The 24,271-nt window shown below is 34.0% G+C and overlaps 1 protein-coding gene and 1 long non-coding RNA gene across 5 annotated transcripts; one reads left to right on the top strand and one right to left on the bottom strand.

Moving 5' to 3' along the window:
- Nucleotides 1-5,240: 5,240 nt before the first annotated feature.
- LOC121264335 lies at nt 5,241-8,645 on the top strand. The gene is made up of 2 exons (XR_005940483.1): nt 5,241-6,212; nt 8,288-8,645. It is a non-coding gene; the product is annotated as an uncharacterized LOC121264335 (long non-coding RNA).
- Nucleotides 8,646-13,215: 4,570 nt separating this feature from the next.
- Nucleotides 13,216-21,255, bottom strand: LOC121264333 (protein NARROW LEAF 1-like). Of its 4 annotated transcripts, XM_041167464.1 has the most exons (7): nt 20,842-21,255; nt 19,636-20,143; nt 18,306-18,449; nt 16,287-16,527; nt 14,966-15,466; nt 13,666-14,056; nt 13,216-13,563 (listed from the first exon to the last, which is right to left on the bottom strand). In XM_041167464.1, exons 2-7 carry the CDS (start codon nt 20,128-20,130, stop codon nt 13,557-13,559), a joined length of 1,779 nt encoding a protein of 592 aa, XP_041023398.1. In that variant the 5' UTR covers nt 20,131-20,143; nt 20,842-21,255; the 3' UTR covers nt 13,216-13,556. The 4 variants fall into 4 exon arrangements, with proteins under 4 accessions (XP_041023398.1, XP_041023397.1, XP_041023399.1 ...); XM_041167463.1 differs by having other exon boundaries at nt 13,216-14,056; nt 19,636-20,163; XM_041167465.1 differs by having other exon boundaries at nt 13,216-14,056; nt 14,966-15,424.
- Nucleotides 21,256-24,271: the final 3,016 nt, after the last annotated feature.

The raw sequence follows: 24,271 nt of genomic DNA, 5'->3' as shown, positions 1-24,271 counted from the left end.
AACTAAAACTCTTGGTAAATAATATATAGTACTCCCATTAATTTGTATAATTAACAAGTAATTAAATATACAACTTGCCTCGTATCCGAATAATGCTCATGATGTTAATCACTAAGATTAATAATGCATCTCAATTTCAGAGATACAATGTTTGGCATGGTCATATATATATAATATTATTAATGTTGACCATAACATGATGGATGATCATCATGAATTAACATAGGAAACATAGAAACATAATCGCATTAGATGGACCCCACTGGTTGTTAAATGTAGAAAAATTGATTATAATATAATAACAACTTCCAAAGCTCTGGTGCACCTAGCTAGCTAGCTAGCTCTCTAATTAACGACCATGTCTCTTATATATCTTGATTAATTACAAAACGAGATTTCTTAATTGCCTAAATTATATTGTTTGCCACTTCTCTTTAGTCGTAGCTAAAAGTCAAGGCAATTAATTGCAGTGCCACTGCTAAATCTTCTTAAATTAACCATACTTTTTTTTGGTTGGCTGGGGAAGTTTCATTTTCAAGTTGATCATCATAATTAAAAACCAAGATTTCCAAAGTACCATATGGTTCCTTGCAATTTGAATGTAGAAAAATTATATTCATAAGTTTCATACATCATATATTATTTTTTTATATTTTTTAATTTTTTTTCTCTTATTAAATATATAATATATAGATGATGAGCAGAAAAATTTAATTATTTTAAAAAAAATAAAAATTAAAAAAAATAAAAAAAAAATTGTGGTACGTGGGGCTTATGAATATATAGCAATGCTCTTTGAAAGTAGAAAAATTCTATTCTATTCATATGCCTTAAATGTCCTGATTAAGGGGATTTTTTTTTCTTTATTCTTTTGTTTTTCTGGACAAGAACAACGCCGTGGAATATGAGTGAAGAAGAAGAGAAATTAATAAGCCTAGCTCTCACGGATTCCTGATTTTGGAAAAAAAAGGGTAGCAAGATTTACCTATCACTGTACATGATTTTCATTGAAGTTGTTACACCAAATTAAACCAAACAAACTAGAAAGTCTGAGTACTTCTTTTTACTTGGATTGTCAAGGTTTCCTTTTTATATATTAAACACTAATTTCTCGCAAGTTTTAGGTCATTGACTGATCATTACATGACATGAATAATGCAGTTAACCAGTCATTGAGCCTTTTTGTATAGTTTCTCATACCTTTCAAAACAGGGAAAAGGAAAAAGATTCCATGACCAATGGTCAAAAGAAATGAGGCAGACACGACAATCTGCACATCCATTTTCTCCAATGAATAAATGAGTGTAAAGGTCAAAAGATCTGGAACAAATGCAGAGCAACTGCAGGCACACGTTGTCGCCTGCCCTTTTTTGTTCCCATGTGGTACAGTACCGTGACCACAAAAGTTTCATGAGGCCAGATATCAACTTGGAAAATGAAACCTTGAGATCAACTACCCTAGGAAGTTAATCGTATATACATAGGCAATTAATATGGAAGAGCTCACCCTAAATTTCCTTCACAACTTGCTTAAACTAGAAACAGTTGACTATTAAGAGCAGCATTATAATTAATAGTACTTTATAAAAAAGAAAGAAAAGAAAATCGTTCCTGGCTAGTACTCCCTTTTATCATTTTTTTTTTTTTGGGTCGAAATTATAAATTTATTACTAAAGGAAAGACCACATGAATTACATCAGGAAGAGCCATATTGAGTGTCTCCAAAGTCCAAACAAACACTCCCATGGTACATCGCAAAATGGTACCCACCAAACTATTAGCCAGCTTGCTAGTCCCTTGGTTGGCTACTGTGAAGGCAAATTTTGGAGTAATTACTCTATTGGCCGGCAGTACTCGGATTGTGCATGTATATTCCAAGAGGAAATACTATAGTTATAAAAAAATTACATAAAGTAATTTTACAAACTGACGTGATTTGATGTAGCTCGTCATGTCATTTCACAAAATTACTTTTATTGTAAAATAAATCTAACGAATCAGATGAAACTACATTAATTTGTGAGATTACTTTTATATAATCTATTTGTAGCTCTAACACACCTCATTGCGAGAAGATCTGGCAAAAGAAAGGTGTTCTGCATCTTTTGCATTCTTAGATGGTAAGTAAACAAGTCACTTCTCGTCAAGAGAAAATACTAATGTTGTCTTGGAAAATGGTGGGTCGGGGACAAATATAATAAGATCTTGTTTGGATAGTGAGATGAGATAATTTTAAATAAAAATTAAAAGTCGAATAAAATATTGTTAGAATATTATTTTTTAATATTATTATTATTTTAAGATTTGAAAAAGTTGGATTGTTTATTGTATTTGATATAAAAATTTGATAAAATTATAATGATGAGATGAAATGAGTTTTTTTTTTTTGTAATCCATAATTGTTAATCTTATAAATAAAAGATGGTTTCTTAATACAATCGGAGCATAAAATTTATTACCCCTAAGGGGAAAGGAGCAGTGTTTTGAATTTCGTACCGTACCGGTTGATACAGTCGAAATTTTTCGTACCAACTGCTGAGCCGGTACAGGTACCCTATATGTTTTGTACTAGCCTAAATACCGGTCGGTACCCGTCGTTTTGGCCTCAATTTCAACCTATACCGACCTATATTTCGGCCGGTACCGGCAGATATTTCGGCTTTCAATTTTTTTTTTCATTTTTTCAAACTACAAGTTTATTTTTTGACTCCTAATTTAGACTAGACTATTTATAATTTATATATATATATGTATTTATATATAATTTATTCATATATAGACTATTATTTTAGAATTTCATTTATATATATTTATATATATAATTTATTCATATATCGACTATCTCGAAACGGTACACGAAACAGTATTAATATTGAAATATTTCGTTCCAGTACCTTAACCGGTTCGATTTTCATTACGACATTTAAAATATTAAAAATGAATGCTTCGGAAAAGGTGCATCGTGTAGGGTCTGTTTGGGAGAGGCAAGATGATGATATATAGGTGAGGCCAGTGATCATTGGGAATTGGTAGGCATTGGGGAGGGGGAGAGTTGGCATGCACATGTGAGATTTGTTAGGGGAGACAAATAAGGAGCATGAGATCCATGCACTTGCCAAAAGAAAGTGAGACTGGTTTCTCTAGAAAGAAGGTCGAGAGGGGGATGTATTCATGATATGTATAGCGACTAAGCCGGGATATGAGCAACAACAATTACCTTAAAAGACCAAGAAATGAGATTATAACGAATGATGGAAGCTGAAAGTTAGAAAAGAGAGGGAATAGTACATCAAAAGCTGAGGTAGTACCGTTTGAGAAGCAAGGGAATAGTACGTCAAAATACATAACTATTTATTTATTTATTTATTTTATCTGCTTCTCAAAAATATATTTGTTTTGATAATATTTGTAATATGCTGATCACTAAATCCAATTAAGGATAATCATGAAATCCCCTAAATGAATCTGCACCAGTAGTACCCTTGAGCAGAAACTGATAAAGTGGGGACAAACAAAAGGTATCTCGAAACCCTATCTACAACGGAGAGAATATATAGGTGAGAAATCAAACACATGAAAGTGGGACCAAAATGTATATATAGCAAAAGTACTAAAGAAAAAATAAAACTCAAATTCAGGCTGCTAGCTGCTTTAATTAATTATACCACATGATGCACCTACCACCTTAATGATCATATCAATCGAGAAATCAAGTAGTAGTACTACTGTTAGTTTGAGCTATATTACAAGTAAAATATCATGTGACCCCTTCCTCACTAATTAATATTATTAATTGAAAAAATTTATAGTCCTAACTCATATTATAAAATAGATTTTATAAGAAAAGATTACTTATTATTTATAAATATGTCTAAGACCTTGTCCACATGTAATGTAAGATTATTCCTCAACACCCTCCCTCACGTGCAGGTCAATATTTTTTCTAATCCTTGTCACGGAGTAAGTAGTCATGTTGGTCTCCTACGTCTTGTGGCAGGTTCTGGTACCGTGAAGAAATTAATGAGCCAAACTCATATCATAAAATTGATTCTACAAGAGATGATTGTTTATTCCTTATAAATATATCTAAAATCTTATCTACAGAAAATATGAAATTATTCCTCAATATTAATTAATCAAACCCTAGCGTTTAAAAAGGTGTGGTCCTTTCCCTTCCATTAGGGCTTGCTTGTCTCTCTCTCTATATATATATATGTCATTGTTTATCAACCGATCGAAGGCACCAGATCAGACAAATTAGGAACCACCCAAAGCTAAAGACAAAAAGGAGAAGGCATGCATGCATGCACCCAGCTAGCTAGCTCAACTGATTCCACCAGACACCAACCAACTTGCTAGCTAGCTTTATAAATATTATTCATTCCCCTCATCCGTCTCTATAAATAATAATGCAACAGTTATCACTAATTACCAAAAAATAATGGCGCAGAAGGGACCAATCGGTCACTCACAAGCACATGGCTAAGGCTTTTGTAAATTTAACTAATAACTCAAGAAACCCTAATTCATTTCCAAGTACTACTCATCTGATTCGCCTAAGACTTTTGATGATCTTAAGCTTTTCATGACAAGGTTGCACACAAATTTAAAGCAAGCACCAAAACGTAGTACTTAGAATCTTCAACACTCAAATAGCTTGAGGCACATAAATGCAGCTAATATATCATATGAAGCAGATATATTCCAAGATGTAAAGCACTTTTTGCACGAAGAAATTCCAAAACTAAGAATATATGATCTCCTTGATTGCTCAACTCAGCTTAACTAGATTGAGTTAATTAGAATGCGAAATTAATGATATGTACAAATCTCAAATGTATAAATCTCGCATAAATACTTTATAAAAAAAAAAGTGAACTGATCTATTATGAAAAAGTGTGAAAAACTAAAATTTTTTTTATGGAATCCACATTTTTATAAAAAATTTGTATAAGACTTGTATCAATTAAACAGCCGGTTCTGGAATCAATTTGATCACGATGATCAATAGAACTGGTGATCCAAGTGATGTAACTGGTACTAAATAAATTTGGTAATATTCTTCGGGTAGAGCTAGCAGAAGAAGAAGAAGAAGATCAACTTTCTAATATTAACCATGCATGACACCTTGAGTTGGACACAATTAGTTAATCATGTTAAATGATTTTTTATGTATAAAGTATAAGTAACTCAGTTAATTATCAAGAAATTGAAAAAAAAAAATACAGCTAATATGAGTTGAGAGTAGTACTTTATCCAAGTCGCTGACAGCCAGCACTGGTCCCCTGTTCATTTAATTTATAATGTGAAAATTAATTATGCAAACCCTGGAGAGAGAGAGAGAGAGAGAGCCATCACTCATCAGGTCAGTGTCAATAGCTGTAAAAGGACCAAAAACCGCCATTAAATACTCCATCTATGCAGGCACAGTACTACATGAATAAGAGGTCGAACTCCGAAGAGAGAGGTGCATAATCATAAAGCATGCATAAAGCATTTATATAGATGGAGAGGGCCGAGTCACGAGGCCGGTCCCCTCCATAAGAGCTAGCGTGCATATCCCGCGCCTTCTTTTGGCAATCTTAATGGAAGAGTGAATTCAGCTTCCGGTGTTCCTTAAAGCTGCTTAATTTCCAACAGAGGCCGGCCATGAGATGCTATTCCTTAATTTTTTTTTTTTCCTTCCGTTCGTCGATCTCACATACGTGTCTGTCTGGTATATGTTGGTTAATTGAGAGGTTGAAGCTGCCAGCATGATCTGGTAAGAACCTATCCCTCCGAGACTACTCTAGGGCAAATCTTGCACCGGAAAATTTAGCTATATATATATATATCATCTCCAACTTTAGATCACCAATTCTCTTTCTTGCTTCCATTCTCATCATGTGATATATATTTGAGGGTGTATATATATATATATATATATATATATATAGGCATTTAGTTTAGGTTTTTCAAGGGGGTTTTCGAGTAAGCCAAAAGGGATTCAAATAACACACTAGAAATTAGATCTCATTCCACTTGATCTGCTGGCTAGCTTCGTAGATATGGTTCCAATATCAGGTCATCCTGCAGCTTCAATCACTCACTTCCAACAAAAGGAAGAAGCTTTTGCATTCATGTTATATATCTGTGTATATATGACATCTTTTGAGGGTGCATATATATATAATTGATGGTCCATAGCTCGCAAATGCATTCCAGATGAGAAGGTACATGTTTTCCCATTGTTTTATATTTTCTTTTATTTCTTGTATATTTTTCTCGAGCAATTTTTGTCGTTGTTGGTGATTTAGAAGTATATTTATAAATTCATCCTGTGGTAGTACTGATCGTATTCTATATTCAAAACCTGTTTATATTTGGTCGTCCACATACATAATGTCATGATTTGCATACATATATACATGACATGTCGAAAGTGCATATAATATATATGCGTACACATCCATCTATCTGTCCATGCTGTTAAAGCTTCATGAGTTTTCAACTCAGCCAGTACCAACCATGCCTCTTAATAAATACAAGATGATGAAAACGAAATCTCCTCTCATCTCTCTCTCTCTCTCTCTCTCTCGCATGGCTTGTGCATTTTTGTACTGATGTTGCTGGTAGTATCTAGAAGTACCATAATGGAAAACAAGTTCCCAAGTCAAGCCAACGAACTTTGACAGTTAATGTATGGCATTGTAAAGCCTATAAAGTTAATTGTAGTACTTTTGGCTGGTAGGAGTCTAGGACGACTTCACACGAAGTTGCACACACAGATACGTACCATGCTTAATTTCATACATCGATCTTCTGATCATCAGAAAAACGGGACGGCTCAATGGCTATATATGATTAATATGGTTTTACCTTTGTCATCTACGTACGTGTCCAGTTTGTTAATGTTCATGATCTACCAGTTTAAATAGTGATCTGTAACAATAAATTAAGACAACATATATATGCAACTGATCTGGCATATAAAAAAAAAAAAAAAAAGTTGAACGGCAACAATCAGTACCATTCATCAGGTGGATATATTGACTGAAATTAATGGAGTTTTACAGAGTGGTCAACAATTATATTATGCCCAAAACAAGCTCATTTCATACCTAACATATAACTCTAATTATATTTAATTTCTGTCTGTTCAATCACACGATCTTTCTTAGTTCTTCATTTTAGGAATCATACCTACAAGCTCATGATGCATCTGCACGTACGTACGTACAATTAATAGATACATGATATGTAAGTATCTGCATAAGGAAAGCTGACATGTATTTAAGTATTTGTCTCCATTCAAATACAAAGGAAGTATCACGTACTGTTCGTAATTAGAAAAATGTCTTGAAGGATTTGCTTGCATATATATATATATATATATGCATGGCGCGTGATAGCTAGAGTACATGATTTACATACTCATTATACTTTCCAAAAATGTTCTCAATTCTTTTGGAAATTGTAGGCAACTGTCTCATCATGTTGATCAATAAGGCGCCACAAGGCCAAATATATTGGCCGAGAGATTAGTGTTTGGCATAAATTAAAGACAGTCTACAGAATTCATTGATCAGTATTATTGGCATTGATCTTCATGATAGTGATATATAGCAGAAAGCAACTGGGTTTTTAGAATGCCATATATATCAATATTATTAATGCAATAAGGGCTTAAGAGCTGGCCGCCAATTGGCCATGTACTGTTGTTGCTCTCTTTCGCTTTTATCGCGTCGTCCTTAGTAATTTCCAACACATATATCATGTTAGCATAAGATTTTGCTTCTAATTTTCTGGATCAGTACTTCTCGATCGATCCGAAGAATGTCTTAAGCATTTTATATATAACTTAGTAAAGCAAAAAGTACTTCCAAAATATTTATGTCCATATATTTTCCGTTTGCGCACATATACATATATATATATATGTAATTTCCTGATCATGACTTAAATTTTAGTGACATGACTAGCTAGTAATTGCATGCAAGCCTGCGTGATGTATGGGATCAATAGCATATATGTAGCTCTTGATTTTATAGTGATTTTATTTAATTTTCGCTTAATAACATGAACACAAATGCGAATATTAGATGACGACGTAGCTAATTTATAACACTAACTCATGTCACCTAAGAATAATTAATTAATTAAGGAGGATAGTGTTTATGTGACTTCAAGGAAATTAAACAAAACTACATGCTTATATATTAATGCATCATCATGCGAAATATCCCATGCATGTTATATCTGATCTACGCTACCAGTTGCATGCAAGCACATTTTTCCAATATTTCAGCTGTCTGAAGGCCAGGGGAGCGCGCGGCTGCTATATACGCGTGCACGTACTTGCATATAAAGATCGATGATGAAAGCAAGCTAGCTAGCTACTGTTTTTCGCCTATAAGATTTTGATATAAATACTCAAGTAATTAGAGTTCTGATCATCAATCTGTGTGCTGTAGCAGAAAGCAGAAGATTGTAATATTAGTCATTAGTCATTCATGATTTTTTCTACACACACATGATGAGTACTACTGGACTAGTTCTGATCTTGTTCATGAGAATCTAATTCTCCAGTACCAACCAGATCATGATGGTAGGTACGTACTAGATATATATCTATCTATCGGAATATTGTATGGTCATTAGTCATTCATTCTCGGGGTATGCGCTAAATTAGACGCTAGATGCTCAGTGCTCACGGCCCCCAAAATTACAGAACAAAAAAAATGAAAAAATTGAAACATTATAGTGTAGATCATCAAGATTAATATTTTCTGATTGATACGATGGATGGATGGACAGAAATAAGATACATTTTGAAAAGTGTTCAATCAAACAGCATAGATTATGAAATGGAAAATAATTGACGATTACTAGCTGGTATATATCTGGAAAGTGAGTAGTACTGAATCAGTACTCACTCCAGCTCTATACTTACGTATACCGAACAAATTAGAAGTGACACGTAGTACGTTATCTCAACCCCTGTTTTTTTTAGCGGAAACTGCTACATCCACAGAAGATTTCTACCGAAATCTTTTACCGAAAGGCAAATGCTTTTTTTTTTCAATCATTTTTTTAAACATTTTAAATATTTTTAAAAAATATAAAAAAATTACAAATTCATTTAAAAATATTTTCTTAATTATTAAGTTAAAAAAATTAAAAAAAAATAAAATGCATTTCGGTAACAATTTTACGTGGAAATAGTATTATCCTTTTTTAGCAGATATGTTGTCCTAATCAGAAGCAACGTCCAATCAAAAAGGTATTTGATCATGTGAGTGGTAATGTCCGATCGAGTACTGTATCGATGACATGATCATGATCATGATCACGATGATGCATACCATTTGGTTTGTTGTTTACCTTAATTTCTGTGGAGTCCGATCTTAATTAGCCATTGTGTGTATGAAGTAAACAGCAGCATTGATTTCTAATGCATGATACCTTAATTGTGTATTAGAATTTCAATATTATTAAATGTACGGTACTGATCAACAAACTATACTTTAAAATCAACAAAAAATTAAACAACATTATGAAATGCATGCATAAATAGGCTCTCATACCAGATTGCCTTGTAGAGATTAAGGCCATGTTTGGTTACCAATAAGAAAAATTCTACTTATCATTCTTACATTGTACACACTTGATTACACATATATATATTTTTATCTTATCAAATGTGTAGTGTATATATGAAAAGTAGAAGAAATCAATTAGTTTCGAAAGAATAAAATTAAAAAAATTAAATAATAAAAATAAATATGATGTATAATGTGTAAAGATAAAAGGGTAACAAAACTCAAATGTTTATAACCTAATCATGATGGTTCAAATTTCTTTGAAGAGGAATATACAATATTTATTAACTCACTTTTGGAAGATTTATTAGCCTTTTAGATGGAGTTACATAGGGTCATACCTTGGGTAGGGTCCGTGGTATGACCCTACCCAATATTAATTAGTTCTTCCTTATAGGTTTCTGTCATTGAGGACTGCACATTCAATTACCCTTGTCAACTTATAAGCATCTATTCATTCATAGCATCTACAATAATTATGTGTATGTATGTGGACCATCTATGTCAAGTCTCATATATATTTAAGTTTCCGACATGATCTACTAAGAGTAGTCTTTGTATATGCATGTGGACCACTATATGAAAAATGGGAAATCTCTTAATTGATCATAAACGTACATTAGAGGAAATTAGATTTTATACCCCCAACTATCACCTATTTGCAATTTGAACATTAACTATGAAAAATTACAATGTGTACGATAAACGACCAATATTATAATTTATGGCTCAACACACATAAGTAATAGTAAATGAAGATATAAATTGAAAGTAAGTAATAATATTATAGGGTACACATTTCAAAAAGTATTGAAAAGTGCTACAATCACGTCAATAAGTATGACTTTCATATAATATTTTTAAATTTATTTTTTAATGAAAGTAACTTTACAATCTAACATATAATATTAAGTCACATCAATTTATAAGTTTATTTTTATGAAATATCTTTCTGACTAAAGCATTTATCAAATCGGACAATCAAATTCATGAACTAGAGGCGCCTTCTCTCTCTCTCTCTCTCTCTCTCTCTCTCTCTTACAGATCTCAGCTTTCCGACAACTTCTGAAAGACACGTGCCGTACAAACAGATTCACAGGTCGAAAATCGTTTGGCAAAAAGTGGTAATTTAAATCACCACGCATGGTTCTCACACTCCGCCCATATTCGCTCGTGGTCCTCACGCTCCACCCCTTCCGACAGCTCTTCTTGCACACTCGTCAGATCACCGGACTCGCCACCACCAGAACTTTCAGATCTGACCTTTGTCGTTAAAAAAAGACAAGTGTGTTGCCTTCACGGGCTGCCATATATTCCGAAGTCTATCGAGGTTGGTCTAAATTGTAATCCGTCCTTTTTCGTATCTATATTACTGCTTTTTTTTCTGGTTTCCTTGTTAAAGGTAAAAAAAAATATATGTTCATCTCTCAGATGTTTGTCTGTAGAGGTTGAGTCGTCCTCTCATTAAGGGTGAGGTTGAGTCTTTATTTAGGCAGATAGTGTTGTTTCTTGTACGTTTGTCTGTAGAGAGTATCAGCAATAGTGAAGACCAGACCATTCACAAAAAGAAATAGTATACTGGTAGAGCTTCAAATGCATTATTTTAATTTATGATGTCATGTTTGATATAAAAACATTTTATAATGTATCCGGTTATGGATGTAAGTTTCTCTAATGAATGAAGATGACAGTTTCCTTTAAGAAAAACATTTATTAAATCTAATTAATCATAAAAATCATATCTGAAAATTGAATTTCAAACTATAAGAACACCATGACCAACATACGCATGCTTTCATATATGCAACATCACAACTGCGTCATACACAGATCGATTTCTATTGTCCTGTATACACAGATCGATTTCTATTGTCCTGTATATAGATCTACTGATGATCTACAGGGGATGCATAGCAAAAAGAGATCTAAGTGATAAAAATACAGACAAAATTGCCATTATCGATCATCGGCTCGTCTTGGCCCTTAAGGTAAATAGAAGTGGTTAATACGTCTTAAATCAAGATAAGCCGGCAAACTGTGCTGTCAGTTATGGCTGATTATCATCCCATTGTCACAAGTCAAAAGCATCGGTTGGCCTAACGTATATGACAAAATGCCTTTATCTTCCTCTTCAAATGAGTAGTCACAATTCAATCTCATGACAGCTTGCTCATGTGACAAAACCAAATGAAATTAATCTCTGAATTAATCATCATATTATCAATATGTAATACTCGTTTCTAGCTACTTCATTCTCACAGAGAATAATTGCAATTGGACCCTATTTTTCAATCCAAGATGCATATATATAATATATATGTTTAGGCTTCTCTCCCCTGTCTTTCTTTAATTTATATATAATTCCTAGTCTTACAAATAAGTTCATTAGATTTATCTACTGTCCATTTGAACTCAGTAATTGCTATACCATATTGTTTCGGATGTTCAAATTGGCAGCTCCCATGGAATCAGGATTCGAATCCGAGTCCATTGCTCTGATATTGTATGAAATCGCCAATTATATTAGAAGTTTTAAGTAGATTATGAGGATGAAAATTTTTAATCTTTTGATTATTATTTTAAATATAAATACCTTTAATTAACATCTTTTCTTTTAAATTCATAAGTTGGATCATGGATAACACAAATTTTTTTGTAACTCTTGTCTAGCTATTATTGTATATATCCTTTTTCTTCTCCAAACTAGCAATAACCTATAGAATAAACAATAAGAAATTATAACCTTCTTTAATCCTATTACATATCTTTTTGTGACATGTAAACCACCTAGCAAGAAATAATTAGGGCGAGACTTAATTCTCTGTTTTCAATAAACCAATTAAAGATACTTTGCCATCTAATTAAGTTAGCCCCAAGGCCTTTAACCCCTTTCTAAATAATGTAATAATTCTCGACACCTTTCTCACTTAAGATAACATTCATCATTAGTTAACTAAAAGAGATAGCCTACATATATTAGAGATTGTTCATGCAAGCCCATACAGTTATATTTTAAAAAAAATTAAAATTATAATAATATTCTTTTTAAAATTATGATCTTTCTCTTTTTTACCCTCATTCATTAATGAGATTGTACATCAGTCCCATACTCAAGACTGTAAATATAATTTCTCTAAAAAAAAAAAAAAAAAAACCAAGATCAACTAAACTCAAGTCCAATATGTAATATGTGCGTCTACTGGCCATCATAGGTACTGTGGTTGTCTTTACTTGATGCAGCTGATCTTAAATAATAATGCAAAATGTAAATACGTTAATACAGCCGAAAAGAGAAAAAACCAAAACAAAATAGCACTGCTTTTGTGATGGAGAGATGAGACACAGACAGACAGAAAATGCAGAAGTGGAAGAAAGGAGATATGCCCTTTAACCTTATCGTGAAATTCTAACCTTTTAATTACGTCTTATATATATATATATATATATATATATATATATAAGATTATGGATTTTTTGAGACATTCATGATATACAACCATATAAGGAAAATTATGAGTCTGCTTTATTAACAGTTGAGATACTGAGATACGTGTGTATGTATATATACACACACACACAGAGACTGTTTTACAATAAGCTAAAAAAAAGAGAGAGAAATAAGGACACATGGATGTGGTACAACATAAACCAGGCAGCATGCTTGCCAAAATTAACATTTTACAATATGCTTGACTTACAATAACTGTTTTCACACTCCCACTTCAGGAGTGCTCATAGAACTATATATGACTTGGAATGGTACAGATCATCGAAGATAAAAGTGAAATTGAAATATCATGACTCATATATATATATATATATATATATATATATATATATATATATATATATATGTAACGGCCTATAGTGGTAACCTTGACCAAAACAAGCTAAAAAGAATGGTAATCGGTCCCAAAGTAGATGAACCTCATTTTCTTTGCGGTTTCGACACTGGAGATACTAGCAATTCAGGATTCATATCTCCGCGATTAAAAGCGGGAATAGATGAGCAATTGTGTGAACAAGTTTCTTGTTCCCTCTTCATTATGGTTCTTGGATGCCAAAGGAACAATTGGAATGCTTTCCTCTCTTTGATTCGGGCTCACCTAACTGCAAAGAAACAAAAACCTCTTCATCAGAGTCATTCCTCAATGCTGAGAGATTTTTAGATTCTAGATGATTCTCTCGGTTGTTGCTTTGACGAACTGGAGATCTGGCACCAAAACATGGAATGAATTGGTGTTCTATGCTTGGAGATGTTTTGATTCCATTTTCTATATGAAACTCATGCATGTATGGTGGATTCTTTTCCTTATACGGCTCGAGCTGAACTGGAACTTGCTGGACATTGAAACCAAGTGGCTCAAAGTTCTCTTCAATTTTATATTTTGATGGCACCCGGTCAGCAGGAGATGACTCCCCAACTGTGGAACCAATCCCTGCTGCTGAAGCATTCCTCTGCTCTTGCATCGCAGCTATATCACAATAAAACAATAGATGAGTCACGTGTTAGTGATAAACATGCAGAAAACATTTTGACTGGGCGACTTCCACCCCTTCTCCTGAGAGAAGTCACCCCCCACAAGTTCAAAATGCAGTTCTCTCAGCTTATCAAAAACCAACCAATCAGGCTACAATGTCTTATCTCGACATCCTTGTCATTAAACCTAAATTGAGAATTTTTAGCAGTATCTGAGAACGTTTCCTATGCTTTTATAATGAAGGTTTCTGAAAAAAGATGATTAAACCAATTGCTTAGTCCTTTTTATGTTTTGAGCCCAATTGCTTGGTCTTATGTACGGTAAGAGACATGCTCTTCAAAAATTTTATGCAGAAGTGAGTGAGAAAAGTTGCATATAATTCCATTAGGAATTGTACAGGGAAACTACACGGGGACCTCAATATTTGAAACTAGTTTTCAATTTTAGCCATGTTAACCAAATAATTCTGTAAATGTAATATAACACATCACCTGAAAAGAACAGGAGCTTGCGAGTGACTGACAACTATTTTGTCTTTCCCAAAAAATTTGTGAAAACAAAGTCGACCGAGTGGAACAGTATCGCATGCTACTTGAGTGGAAAATCGCCTTACACACAAATATCACACATATTTGACGCAAACTTTCATCCCAAGAACTAAGAAGGACAAGTAACGTTTGGAAACAAAGCCATTAATTTCTATACATTTAATTGACCTTCACAGTTAGATAAAACTGCTACACTTAGGGCCAAGTTTGAGGGTCAAACTGTAATTTTATTGTTTTGTGTGATACAATAACCATGCCCTTCATACCATAGAAAATGATAGAAAATGGACCACGGAAGTAACCAGGAAGACAAGTACACAAGGAAAAGAAATAAGCACGGTTCAGAAGCACAAACCTTGAAGCCCTTCATTGGTTATGATGAGATCAAGTTCAAGGAGGTCAAGAAGGCGCCCAAGATCAACTCCGCTAGTCCAATTTTCTGGGGATTGTCCAACTTTTAGTTTCAACCGACCCCGATTAGCTGTCCCACCCCAAATGATCCCAACAGGTCGGGGCTTCTCCCTGTTCTGGCCAGTTAAGAGAATAAGGCTTCCACTATCACCTTCAAGGTCAAACGTCTGCTGATTCTCTCCAACAACAAGAAAATCAGTAAAGAAACAAATCCCTTTTTCGTCATTGTACTCTAGGGCATAGGCCATTATGGTCCCTACAGTCAACCCAGAACTTCTTCCAACTTTGACCACTTGCCGTCCAATGAGACTGTTAATAGGAGACTGCAAATCTATGGTGTTTACGTCACCTATCTCACCCACACCTTTTACAGATGTAGAGACATTATTCATGTTAAAATCTTCTGCAAAAGGTATGAAGGCCCCATCAGCTCGTACAAATGTCTCTGCATGATCATCAAGTCGATATGGGCATGTGCGGGGGTCAGAACGCAATGAGAAACTTAGCACGTGTGAAATTACACACAATCTTGCTCTAGTAAGATATTCAAATAGAAAAGTGATAGCTCCAACTAGGCAAGATTACCACTAATCCAGGATACTTCCAAATTTTAAAATAAGCTTGAAAGGTTAAATTGGCACAAAGCCAAAAGATTCACGAGAGAGGATTACACAGTTCTGCAGGCAAAGCTCATAGGAGCCTAGTCTGCATAGATAACAAAAAATATTCAATACATTTAACCAATTTTGCCTCCTTGAATAAGCCAAAAGTACATTCTGCCTCAACACTCTACCCCCATATCAGCCCTTGTAAGCATTATCATTAAAGATCTACCATATCTCTGAGAAACCAGCAAAAGTCAACAGATCAAAAGGATACAAGGCCTCACCTAGGTTCATACCAATGTAAATAGGCTTAGTTAGGTCTGGGCTGATGTATTGTGCACGTGAATGTTTCTGGGTTAGGAAGATATAGAAAAGCTTGTGCTGCTGAGCTATGGTTGCTTCGGTATAGGGACCGGGGGGTCCCTACAGGAATCAACTAAACTATCAGTCTTAAACCATGACCTAATCACAGTCTCATGATCTGATTTTCATTTTTCATTTTTCTTTTATCTTATAGTTTTCCAGAGTTGCTCAAGAAGCATTTTCCAATCAATGATCCCAAGCAATCTTTTTAGACAGCAAGTTAGCACCTTTCTGAATAATAGAAGCAGGTTCTGCAATATCATTTATAATGAAAACTGCAATCTGGAACTGCATTACCTGGGTTCGATCCAGCAAAGATGTCATACCAAAGAATATCTGTTATGAATGATGTTGCCCTCTCTACAGCACCAAGATACACCCCAGGTCCAAGGCTGGGTGGCAACGGATGAAACATCTTTTGGTTTGGGTAGTCCAAATCTACTGCCACATGCCGATTTGTAAGGAAACCAACCTGTCTATTTCCAGTTCGGCTTTTTACAATAGCACCCAAAGTTCCATAAATCCCTTGGCTTGCAACCTATACAGGCAAGAAGCAATAGGTAATTTCAAGGAGAACACACGAGTCTGCAGAGTGTTACAGATCAAACAAGCAAAATTGAATTTCAGATGTAGACCTGGCAAAAAGAACTATTAGGAAACAATTTGATCAAACAAAGCACTAAATTAACATTGAATAAAAAAACAAATAATGACTCTGCATATGATTGAAAAAAAAAATACTTCTCAATTTCAGGTTTGAATAGGTTATCAAAGCTGGAGATAGTTGAAAAGATTTTTTAAGGGCAGTTGAAGAGATTAATCATATTAAATTCTGTTGCAGGCCAGCTACAGCAGCATGACTCAGAAATTCAGGAAGAACCTTTTGTGTCTTTTTAACTTTTTTTTTTATAATTTTTTTGTGTCTTAACTTAATAAGCAAAAGCAATAGTATACAGATACAAAGAGTGAAAAAAGGAATATATATGAATTGCACAATGTTATCGTCTTGTTGCTTCAGGTGAGCAGTTGCCACCATCCTGCTCAAAGAGGTTTAAATTGTGCTGATTTCATAAATGGGTGTATACTGACTAGAAACTAAATACATCACCTTTCAGCCAAGAGATGAAGGCCGATATTGAAGATTTAGGCTAGGTTTGGATACCAAAACCATCTCAACTCATTTTATCTCATCATTACAATTTTCACAAATTTTCACATAAAATACAATAAACAATTCAACTTTTTCAAATCCTAAAACAATAATAATATTAAAAAAATATTCTAATAATATTTTATTCAACTTTCATCTAAAACCATCTCATCTCATCTCACTATCCAAACCTCACCTTAACCAATCAAGGACATGGAAAAAATATCTTTTGATAAGTACTAGGAAAAAATGAATTTCACTTGATTAAACACATACAGAAATCAGGACCAGGAAAAAGGAAAAAACAAAAGATCTAGGCCAAAATCAGTCACACTTATTTTTTTCACTTGCTGCTTACCATATAATGCAGCAGCTGTTAAAACCAACCATTACATCAACAAAATGAATAATTAGGGAAAAATTCTCATAAACTCCTAATTCCAAGCAACAATGATTGATACATGCTTTGCCACGGTGTAGTCAAGAATTCTCCAAAACTGGGTACAATAGCCTCCACTTTCTTTTGTGGGATGCTGTACCATAAAAAGGATGTATGTTAAGCTCCTGACCACCCAAATCACCGCATTACAAATACGATTGAATAAACACATGCATACTACAATTTTTGCACAAGCCATTCCAGGATTTTTTTAATTGAAAACCAGATTTAAAAACCACTCAAACAGCTATATGGTTACAGTTTTTTCCATAAATATTGATAGTTGATAATGAATACATATTGTTATGTTTAAAATATATATTGGTAATTTTTAGATCAATTTTAACAAATTCCTATCCAGCAACATAAAAATCAAAATATTCCAAGGATAATGCTTCTTCGAATCAAACCTGTATTGCTCCCCTCCATCTCAACTTCACCAAAGGAGAGAGAGGGAGAGAGAGAGTAGAATTTATTATCAGTTTTTTTAGATACATACTCATGGCTATTGAAGTTTATCAATTAGTTCAATCTTGATTCTTTCTTTTAATACAAACAGATAAAAACTACTGAAGCACTATCTAAAAGCGCTGATCCAGAATCATGATGACTTTGGATTAACCAACCTTGAACAGTACAGAGACTCATGATAAATTTGCATTCAAGTGTCTTCCTTGTAATTAAACAGGGACATAAAACAGCAGTTTTCTTCAAGATAAGCTAATACCTGGGAGCCAGAACCAATGCATGGATCACTGCCCCTCAAGCCATCTACAAGCTCAGTATATAATTCTTCTTTAGGAGTTGGAGCAGGTGCACCAAAATACGAGAATTCCACAACATCGACATCACACCATACACCTCCTGGCCCCTGCCACGAATATTAAAAGGCCCTTCAAATTACAAATAAAAATATGAGCTCAGTCCATAAAGACAGCTTGAAATCTCCAGTTTCATTTGTACAAATCTAGAAATTTTTAAAAGGTCCCTATTTCTTTTTCAACCCTCTAGATATTTGCTGGCTTTCAAGCATGTCTAGGGAATTTCAGAAATCTGAAAGTTTTGATATTTGCACCAGAATAGTAAATTGATGTGATAAAAAATAAAACTAGTGCTAAAAAGGTTATTAATAATTCTCAACAAATATGAGGGAAGATTATAAGCAGATATTTGAAAGGACACGGTGCTACTGTGTTTCCTTGGAAGAGCATATGCGGGTGTGAGTTGGAGGGATCCAAGGGGAAGAATTTTGACAATGAACAATATCCCTAAGATAGAAACAACAGTAATGAATTGTTACTTGCGGTGAGTTAGTAGATCACCTTTCACTCTATAGTTCAGTAGTTGATGAGCTGGGGCATCATTGTGAAAGACCTTCAAAGAGGAAGTATTTTCCTTGTTTTCTATCAAATCAAAGTACAACCTCTTTTTTATAAGATAATTTTATTAATGAGCCAAAAAGGGGTCACCCAAGTACACAGGGAGCAGACAGTAGATACACCTAGTTAGAAAGAGTAAATAGGTCTAAAAAATCCTGAAAATAAATTGGGAAAAGACAAGTATGATGTCATCCAATGATAACATGATCTTTAAAAAAAAAAAAAAAAAATCCTTAAGCTCCTCCATGGTCTTCTCACAATCCACAAAACTTCAATCATTCATCTCCCTCCAAATGCACCACATTAGGCAAATGATCACTATCATTTTCCATAATTTGTCACTATATTGGCTGCCAAACCAACCCTTACAACACTTAGAAAAGATTCACCACCCGTCAAGTCATACCCATTCCAATGCAAAAGGGCTAAAAACAGCTTGCCATAAGGCAATATCTATTTCACATTGCAATAACAAGTGATCTATTTTTTCTTCGTTCTTTTTGCAAACGCAACACCAATTTATCACAACAACATGTTGCTTCATTAAATTATCCCGTGTAAGGATTTTTCTCGACGTAGCCACCCAAGCAAAATATTAAATATCAACAAGCATATAAAGAGATGATCCAAATACCCATGAAAACACAAAACAAAGCCACGAGTCTCAAATTTCCCCACCTCAAGGGCAGCAGGTAGACACTGGACGTGATTGAGCCATTGCCTGTGAACTTTGCGGGCCACGAAGACAAGAATAGCTGGAATATCTGTAAGCACGCCCTTTTGGATTCGAAACCCAATTGCAGTGCCAAGACTAAACCGGCGCAAGATCTTGCTATGAAATGCCCTAATGGTCATCAGCTCAAGCAAGGTGGTAGCTCGCTGCCCCGTTGGCAACTGCCCCAGAGTTTCAGGCAGCACCCCCTTTTGAAGGTTTCCAAAGTAGTTTGCCCTATCTTCTGCCGCATCACTTAATCGACTTGAAGTAGGCCATGAGAAGTAGGCAGCACTACTTTCAGAGTGCTGAGCACCTGATGCAAACGGTTGAAGGGGTGATGGACATGAGGAAGGCAGATTAGGATAATAGCAGTAGTTCCTTTCCAAATCTAGAGCAGATTCATCGGATTGTGTTGACCCCGAATGATGAAATCTTAAATCCAATCTGGACCTGTCCATCTTTTCGGCTCTCCTACATAATGTTCCAAGTCTCTTGAAAATCCAAATTTATAGTCATGAAACTCCATGAATTACAAGGCGAAGGCATCAACTATAAGACGACAGTTTTGAGCCCTTCAGTTATACCAACAAATAAGTACTGCACACTGAAGTAACAACAATAAAACAAACAGATAACAACAATAAAACTCCTAAAAAATCCATCTTGGCCATGAAACCTATTAAGCTTGGGAAAAATATGAAGAATTTCTAAGATTTACTAGTCCTAATCAGGAGTATGAGAGTCCAACATGGAAGCTTTATGATACTTCAAATCTTCGAGAATATAAGACAAGCAGTGAAGTCGATACATACGCCAATTTTCCTCACATTTAAAGGAAGCAGGGGGCCGACAATACTTGAGCACAAATCCGGGAAAAAAAAATAGCACCTCTACTGTCTTCGGAGCTCAAGGAGGAAAGAAGATTTGTCAAAAGATGCATGAGAAGTGGACTCACAAGAAGAATGTATATTTAATGACACCGATAAAGACCGAGAACTATCACGTTATCATGCAAAACTATAAAACTGAAGCAAAAACGACGAGTGAGGTAGCCACAACACCGAAGAAAGAGAGAGGAAAAGTATTTCTAGATACCCAAAACAACCCAGATAGATTATATGAAAAAATAGGAACTTGAAGTCTTGAACGCTTATACGGGCAGAACTCACCTGTCAAAAAAAAATGGTGGAGCTACGATGGAGAGGACTCAGTGGAAAGGCTCTTGACGACTTTCAGTCTTTCATGCCCTAGTACAGATTTCGCACCACATCCATCATCTGCCAGATCAGGATGGCAATAGACAATCACTTCGTCAACGAAAGTAATTTGACACGCTGCATAAAGATTAGTATGGTATGCTGCAGAGTAATAGACTGGGAAGGAGAGCTATATTTAGTGAGAAAAAAAAAAAAAAAAATTACATCGAAGCATCTACTATTTTTGTAGCATAGAAAGAAAAAAAAGTTAGAGAACAAAAATACAAGGACTATTCTTGGAAGGATATATTTTTATTCACACTTTTCTCACTTTCTTCCTTTTATATCTTTTCTCTTCTTTTCTTTTTTTCCTTTTGCCTTTTTTGCCTTTCATATGAATCGGTGGGAGGTTTTTAATGGAGGGGAGGAAAATAAAATTTCTCAAATCCCATTGATATTAAGTCTGGTGGGGATATAGGGCCCCATTCACGTTTGCTCCCCAAAAGTAGCACACCCTTCACCTCAAATAATTCAATTCTCATCCTATTGATGGGTAGGATAAGGGAAAGGATTGTACTCTTTTGTTCTTACATGATTAAATTCATCCACAATTATTTCAAAAGATAATATTTATGTGATCTTAGCTTATGCATGCTTTTTCCATTTGATGTTTTTGAGGTTATAATTAAAAGCAGTTTCAAAAAGATAATGGTGGGAGGAATTTAGAAGTGGGGCATAAAGAAAAAAGAGTTGGAGAAGTGCCCTCATATCCCTTAAATATCATTACCACTTTTACTTATCTCCTTTAATGGGTTTTATCTCAATACTATAGTTATAGAGTCCCCCCAAATACAAAAACTCTCTCAAAGAAAAAAGTATCTTATCTTTCTAGAAGAATCTTATAAAATTATTATCACCATATTCATATGATCTCTCAATTATGAAATACAAGGTTTGTACTAAGATACTATATCTTTGAAGATCTATTGAGTGATGGACTTAAAAAAAAAGATGTTGATCACCGAGTTCTATTTTTAAATCAATAATGAGAAGTCGTGACCCTTGTAAAGATCATGGTTCATGAGCTTTTCTTTTTATGGGTGCAGAATGTTTATCATATATATGCTTGTTTCTATATCAAAATTATGATTTGCAGCTCAACTGTGGCCGAGACTGAGAGAGAGAGAGAGAGAGAGAGAGATAGGTCTGGAGCCCAAAGAAAAGTCACCATGGGGAACAAATTCAACAAAGCAATTATTGAGATGGGCTCCACCACAATGTGGCCCTTTAAGAAAGAACGGTGATTTTTGCAAGAGCACTCACCTGCCTATTGTCGGACGTGTAAACTCAATCACCCAAACAACCACCAAATTCCAAATCAAAGCATAGTGCAATCATTCCCATATTACATTACAAATACCCCTTCCCTTCAATAAATTGAAAGTGCCTTAAGACATCCTAATACTTCAATTTAGGATTGAAAAATCCCATCTCTTTAACCCAAATCACTTATGCAGCTTTATACAAATATTACCTTTCCCAAAAAATTATTAAAAAAATTAAAAAAAATAATAATTAATTATTTAAATTATGATATATAACATCTTTTACTTTAGTCACTTTCTCTTGATCGTTCCTAATTTGGTGTCATTCGTTTTTTCTTTCCCTCTTCATAAATAGGTAGACCCCATAGATATTTGGATGTTGCCTTTAACGAGCGTCACGGCATCATATTTCCAACAGCCGTCGGGGTTTGTGGCGTGATGTGGATGTTGTGGAATTGGTCAAGATGCTCCTTCATAATAATACAAACTCTTTTTCATTTTCAATTATCATTGTCTTGACCTACCAACATGATGAAAAACCTTGTTAACTTACAAGTGTTCATGGCCACGACTCCTATGCATTTGCATTCCGATCTAATATATACAAATTATTATTATTATTATTATCTTTTTTTAGATAATGTTTTAACAAAAAAAATAATTTTATAAAAATAAATTCACAAACTCTTATAAATTCATGTAATATATCAGATTATAAAATAAATAAAACGTATTACATAAATCACATCAATTTATGAATTTATTTTTATTAATACAAATTATAACACTTTTTGTTTTTACACAAAAAATTATTATTGTCACTTCATCGTTTGTCCTAAGATGCAAAAGAAAACCAATTTTTTTCTAATCATATGCCTATTTTCAACGACACAATCTAGTTTAGAGCATTAGCATCCTGTGTCCAATTTTAGATTAATAAATATAAATCCACCTTTTTTTCTACTTTAGGAACCCGATTTTCAAAAATACCAAATGTTTTACTCTCTAAATATTTTATATTTCTTCTTTCTGTTTTATTCTTCTTTTTATTATTATTATTATTATCAAAAGGAATATAAAACAAGGAAAAAAGTTGTGAGTTTGTAAATACCAGTTATAATGTTTTCTCTGTTCTCACCCTCCTTTAAGCTCCTTGTTAATGACGTGTTTCGTAACTCCTTCCACATGATCACCTACAACTAAAGAGAGACACATCTTGAGAGTTTGTAAAAACACTTCCGATACCTAAATCAATATAATATGACTATTTTCTTAGTATAAAAAGATCACTTCATGGTCATATATAGGTGATATAAATAGAACTCCTAATCTTCTGTTTGACATGATAACCTCCTAATCCTTCATTTGAAATTTAAGTTGTGAGATATTCAACTTCACTTATTAGGAATAAAACACTGATAATCTCTCTCCTGAAATTTTTAAGGTGATTAATAATTATTCTCTTTATGAATCAGTACGTCAAGGTTCAAGATTCATGAGCCAGGCTATTGTCGGAGCCTATGACATGGCCCAAGAGGGCAAAAAGGAGAGGAAGGATTAAAGCCCTTCCACTCCTATTAATATTACTAGTTTACTTACAAAAACATCCAAATATGTGTTTTGGAAAAAATTACTTTACCTCTCAATTGTACTGTTTAATTTAACTGCTTGATAATTTTTTTATATTTAATAATTAAAGAAATGATTTTAAGTGTATTAAAATAATTTTTTAAAAATATTTAAAGATATTAAAAAAATATAAAAAAACAAAAAAACAACGAACGATAAACTTAAGCGGAGAGTAGCTCGACTCATGTTTTTATTTCAAACTCAATGGAATTGACACGAATAAATTAAAATATATATATAATTGAAAATTATGACGTTTTGAGATTCTTTAATAAAATATAAAAAATGATTAACTAAATTAACAATTTAAAACCACTAAAAAGCCAAAAAAAAAAAAAAAATCTGAATGGGACGATGAGGCACCGTGAAACAAATGGCTCTGGCGCAATGACTGGTCTCGCTGTCTGTTAGGACAAGTCAGAGGCAGTACGGATGTTCTGCTCCACCAA

The sequence above is a fragment of the Juglans microcarpa x Juglans regia genome, chromosome 5D (assembly GCF_004785595.1).
Source record: "Juglans microcarpa x Juglans regia isolate MS1-56 chromosome 5D, Jm3101_v1.0, whole genome shotgun sequence".
NCBI classification, from domain to species: domain Eukaryota; kingdom Viridiplantae; phylum Streptophyta; class Magnoliopsida; order Fagales; family Juglandaceae; genus Juglans; species Juglans microcarpa x Juglans regia.
Note: the sequence above shows the minus strand (reverse complement) of the source record. Positions and strands in the feature narration are given on the sequence as shown.

Excerpts from the sequence above, each read along its gene's own strand:
- LOC121264333 (XM_041167463.1), bottom strand. The coding sequence starts at position 20,130 with ATGGACAGGTCCAGATTGGATTTAAGATTTCATCATTCGGGGTCAACA. Across the intron at positions 18,450-19,635 it reads GTCTACCTGCTGCCCTTGAG|GGGCCAGGAGGTGTATGGTG; the intron begins GTGGGGAAATTT and ends TATTCGTGGCAG. Across the intron at positions 14,057-14,965 it reads AACCAATGAAGGGCTTCAAG|CTGCGATGCAAGAGCAGAGG; the intron begins GTTTGTGCTTCT and ends ATTGTGATATAG.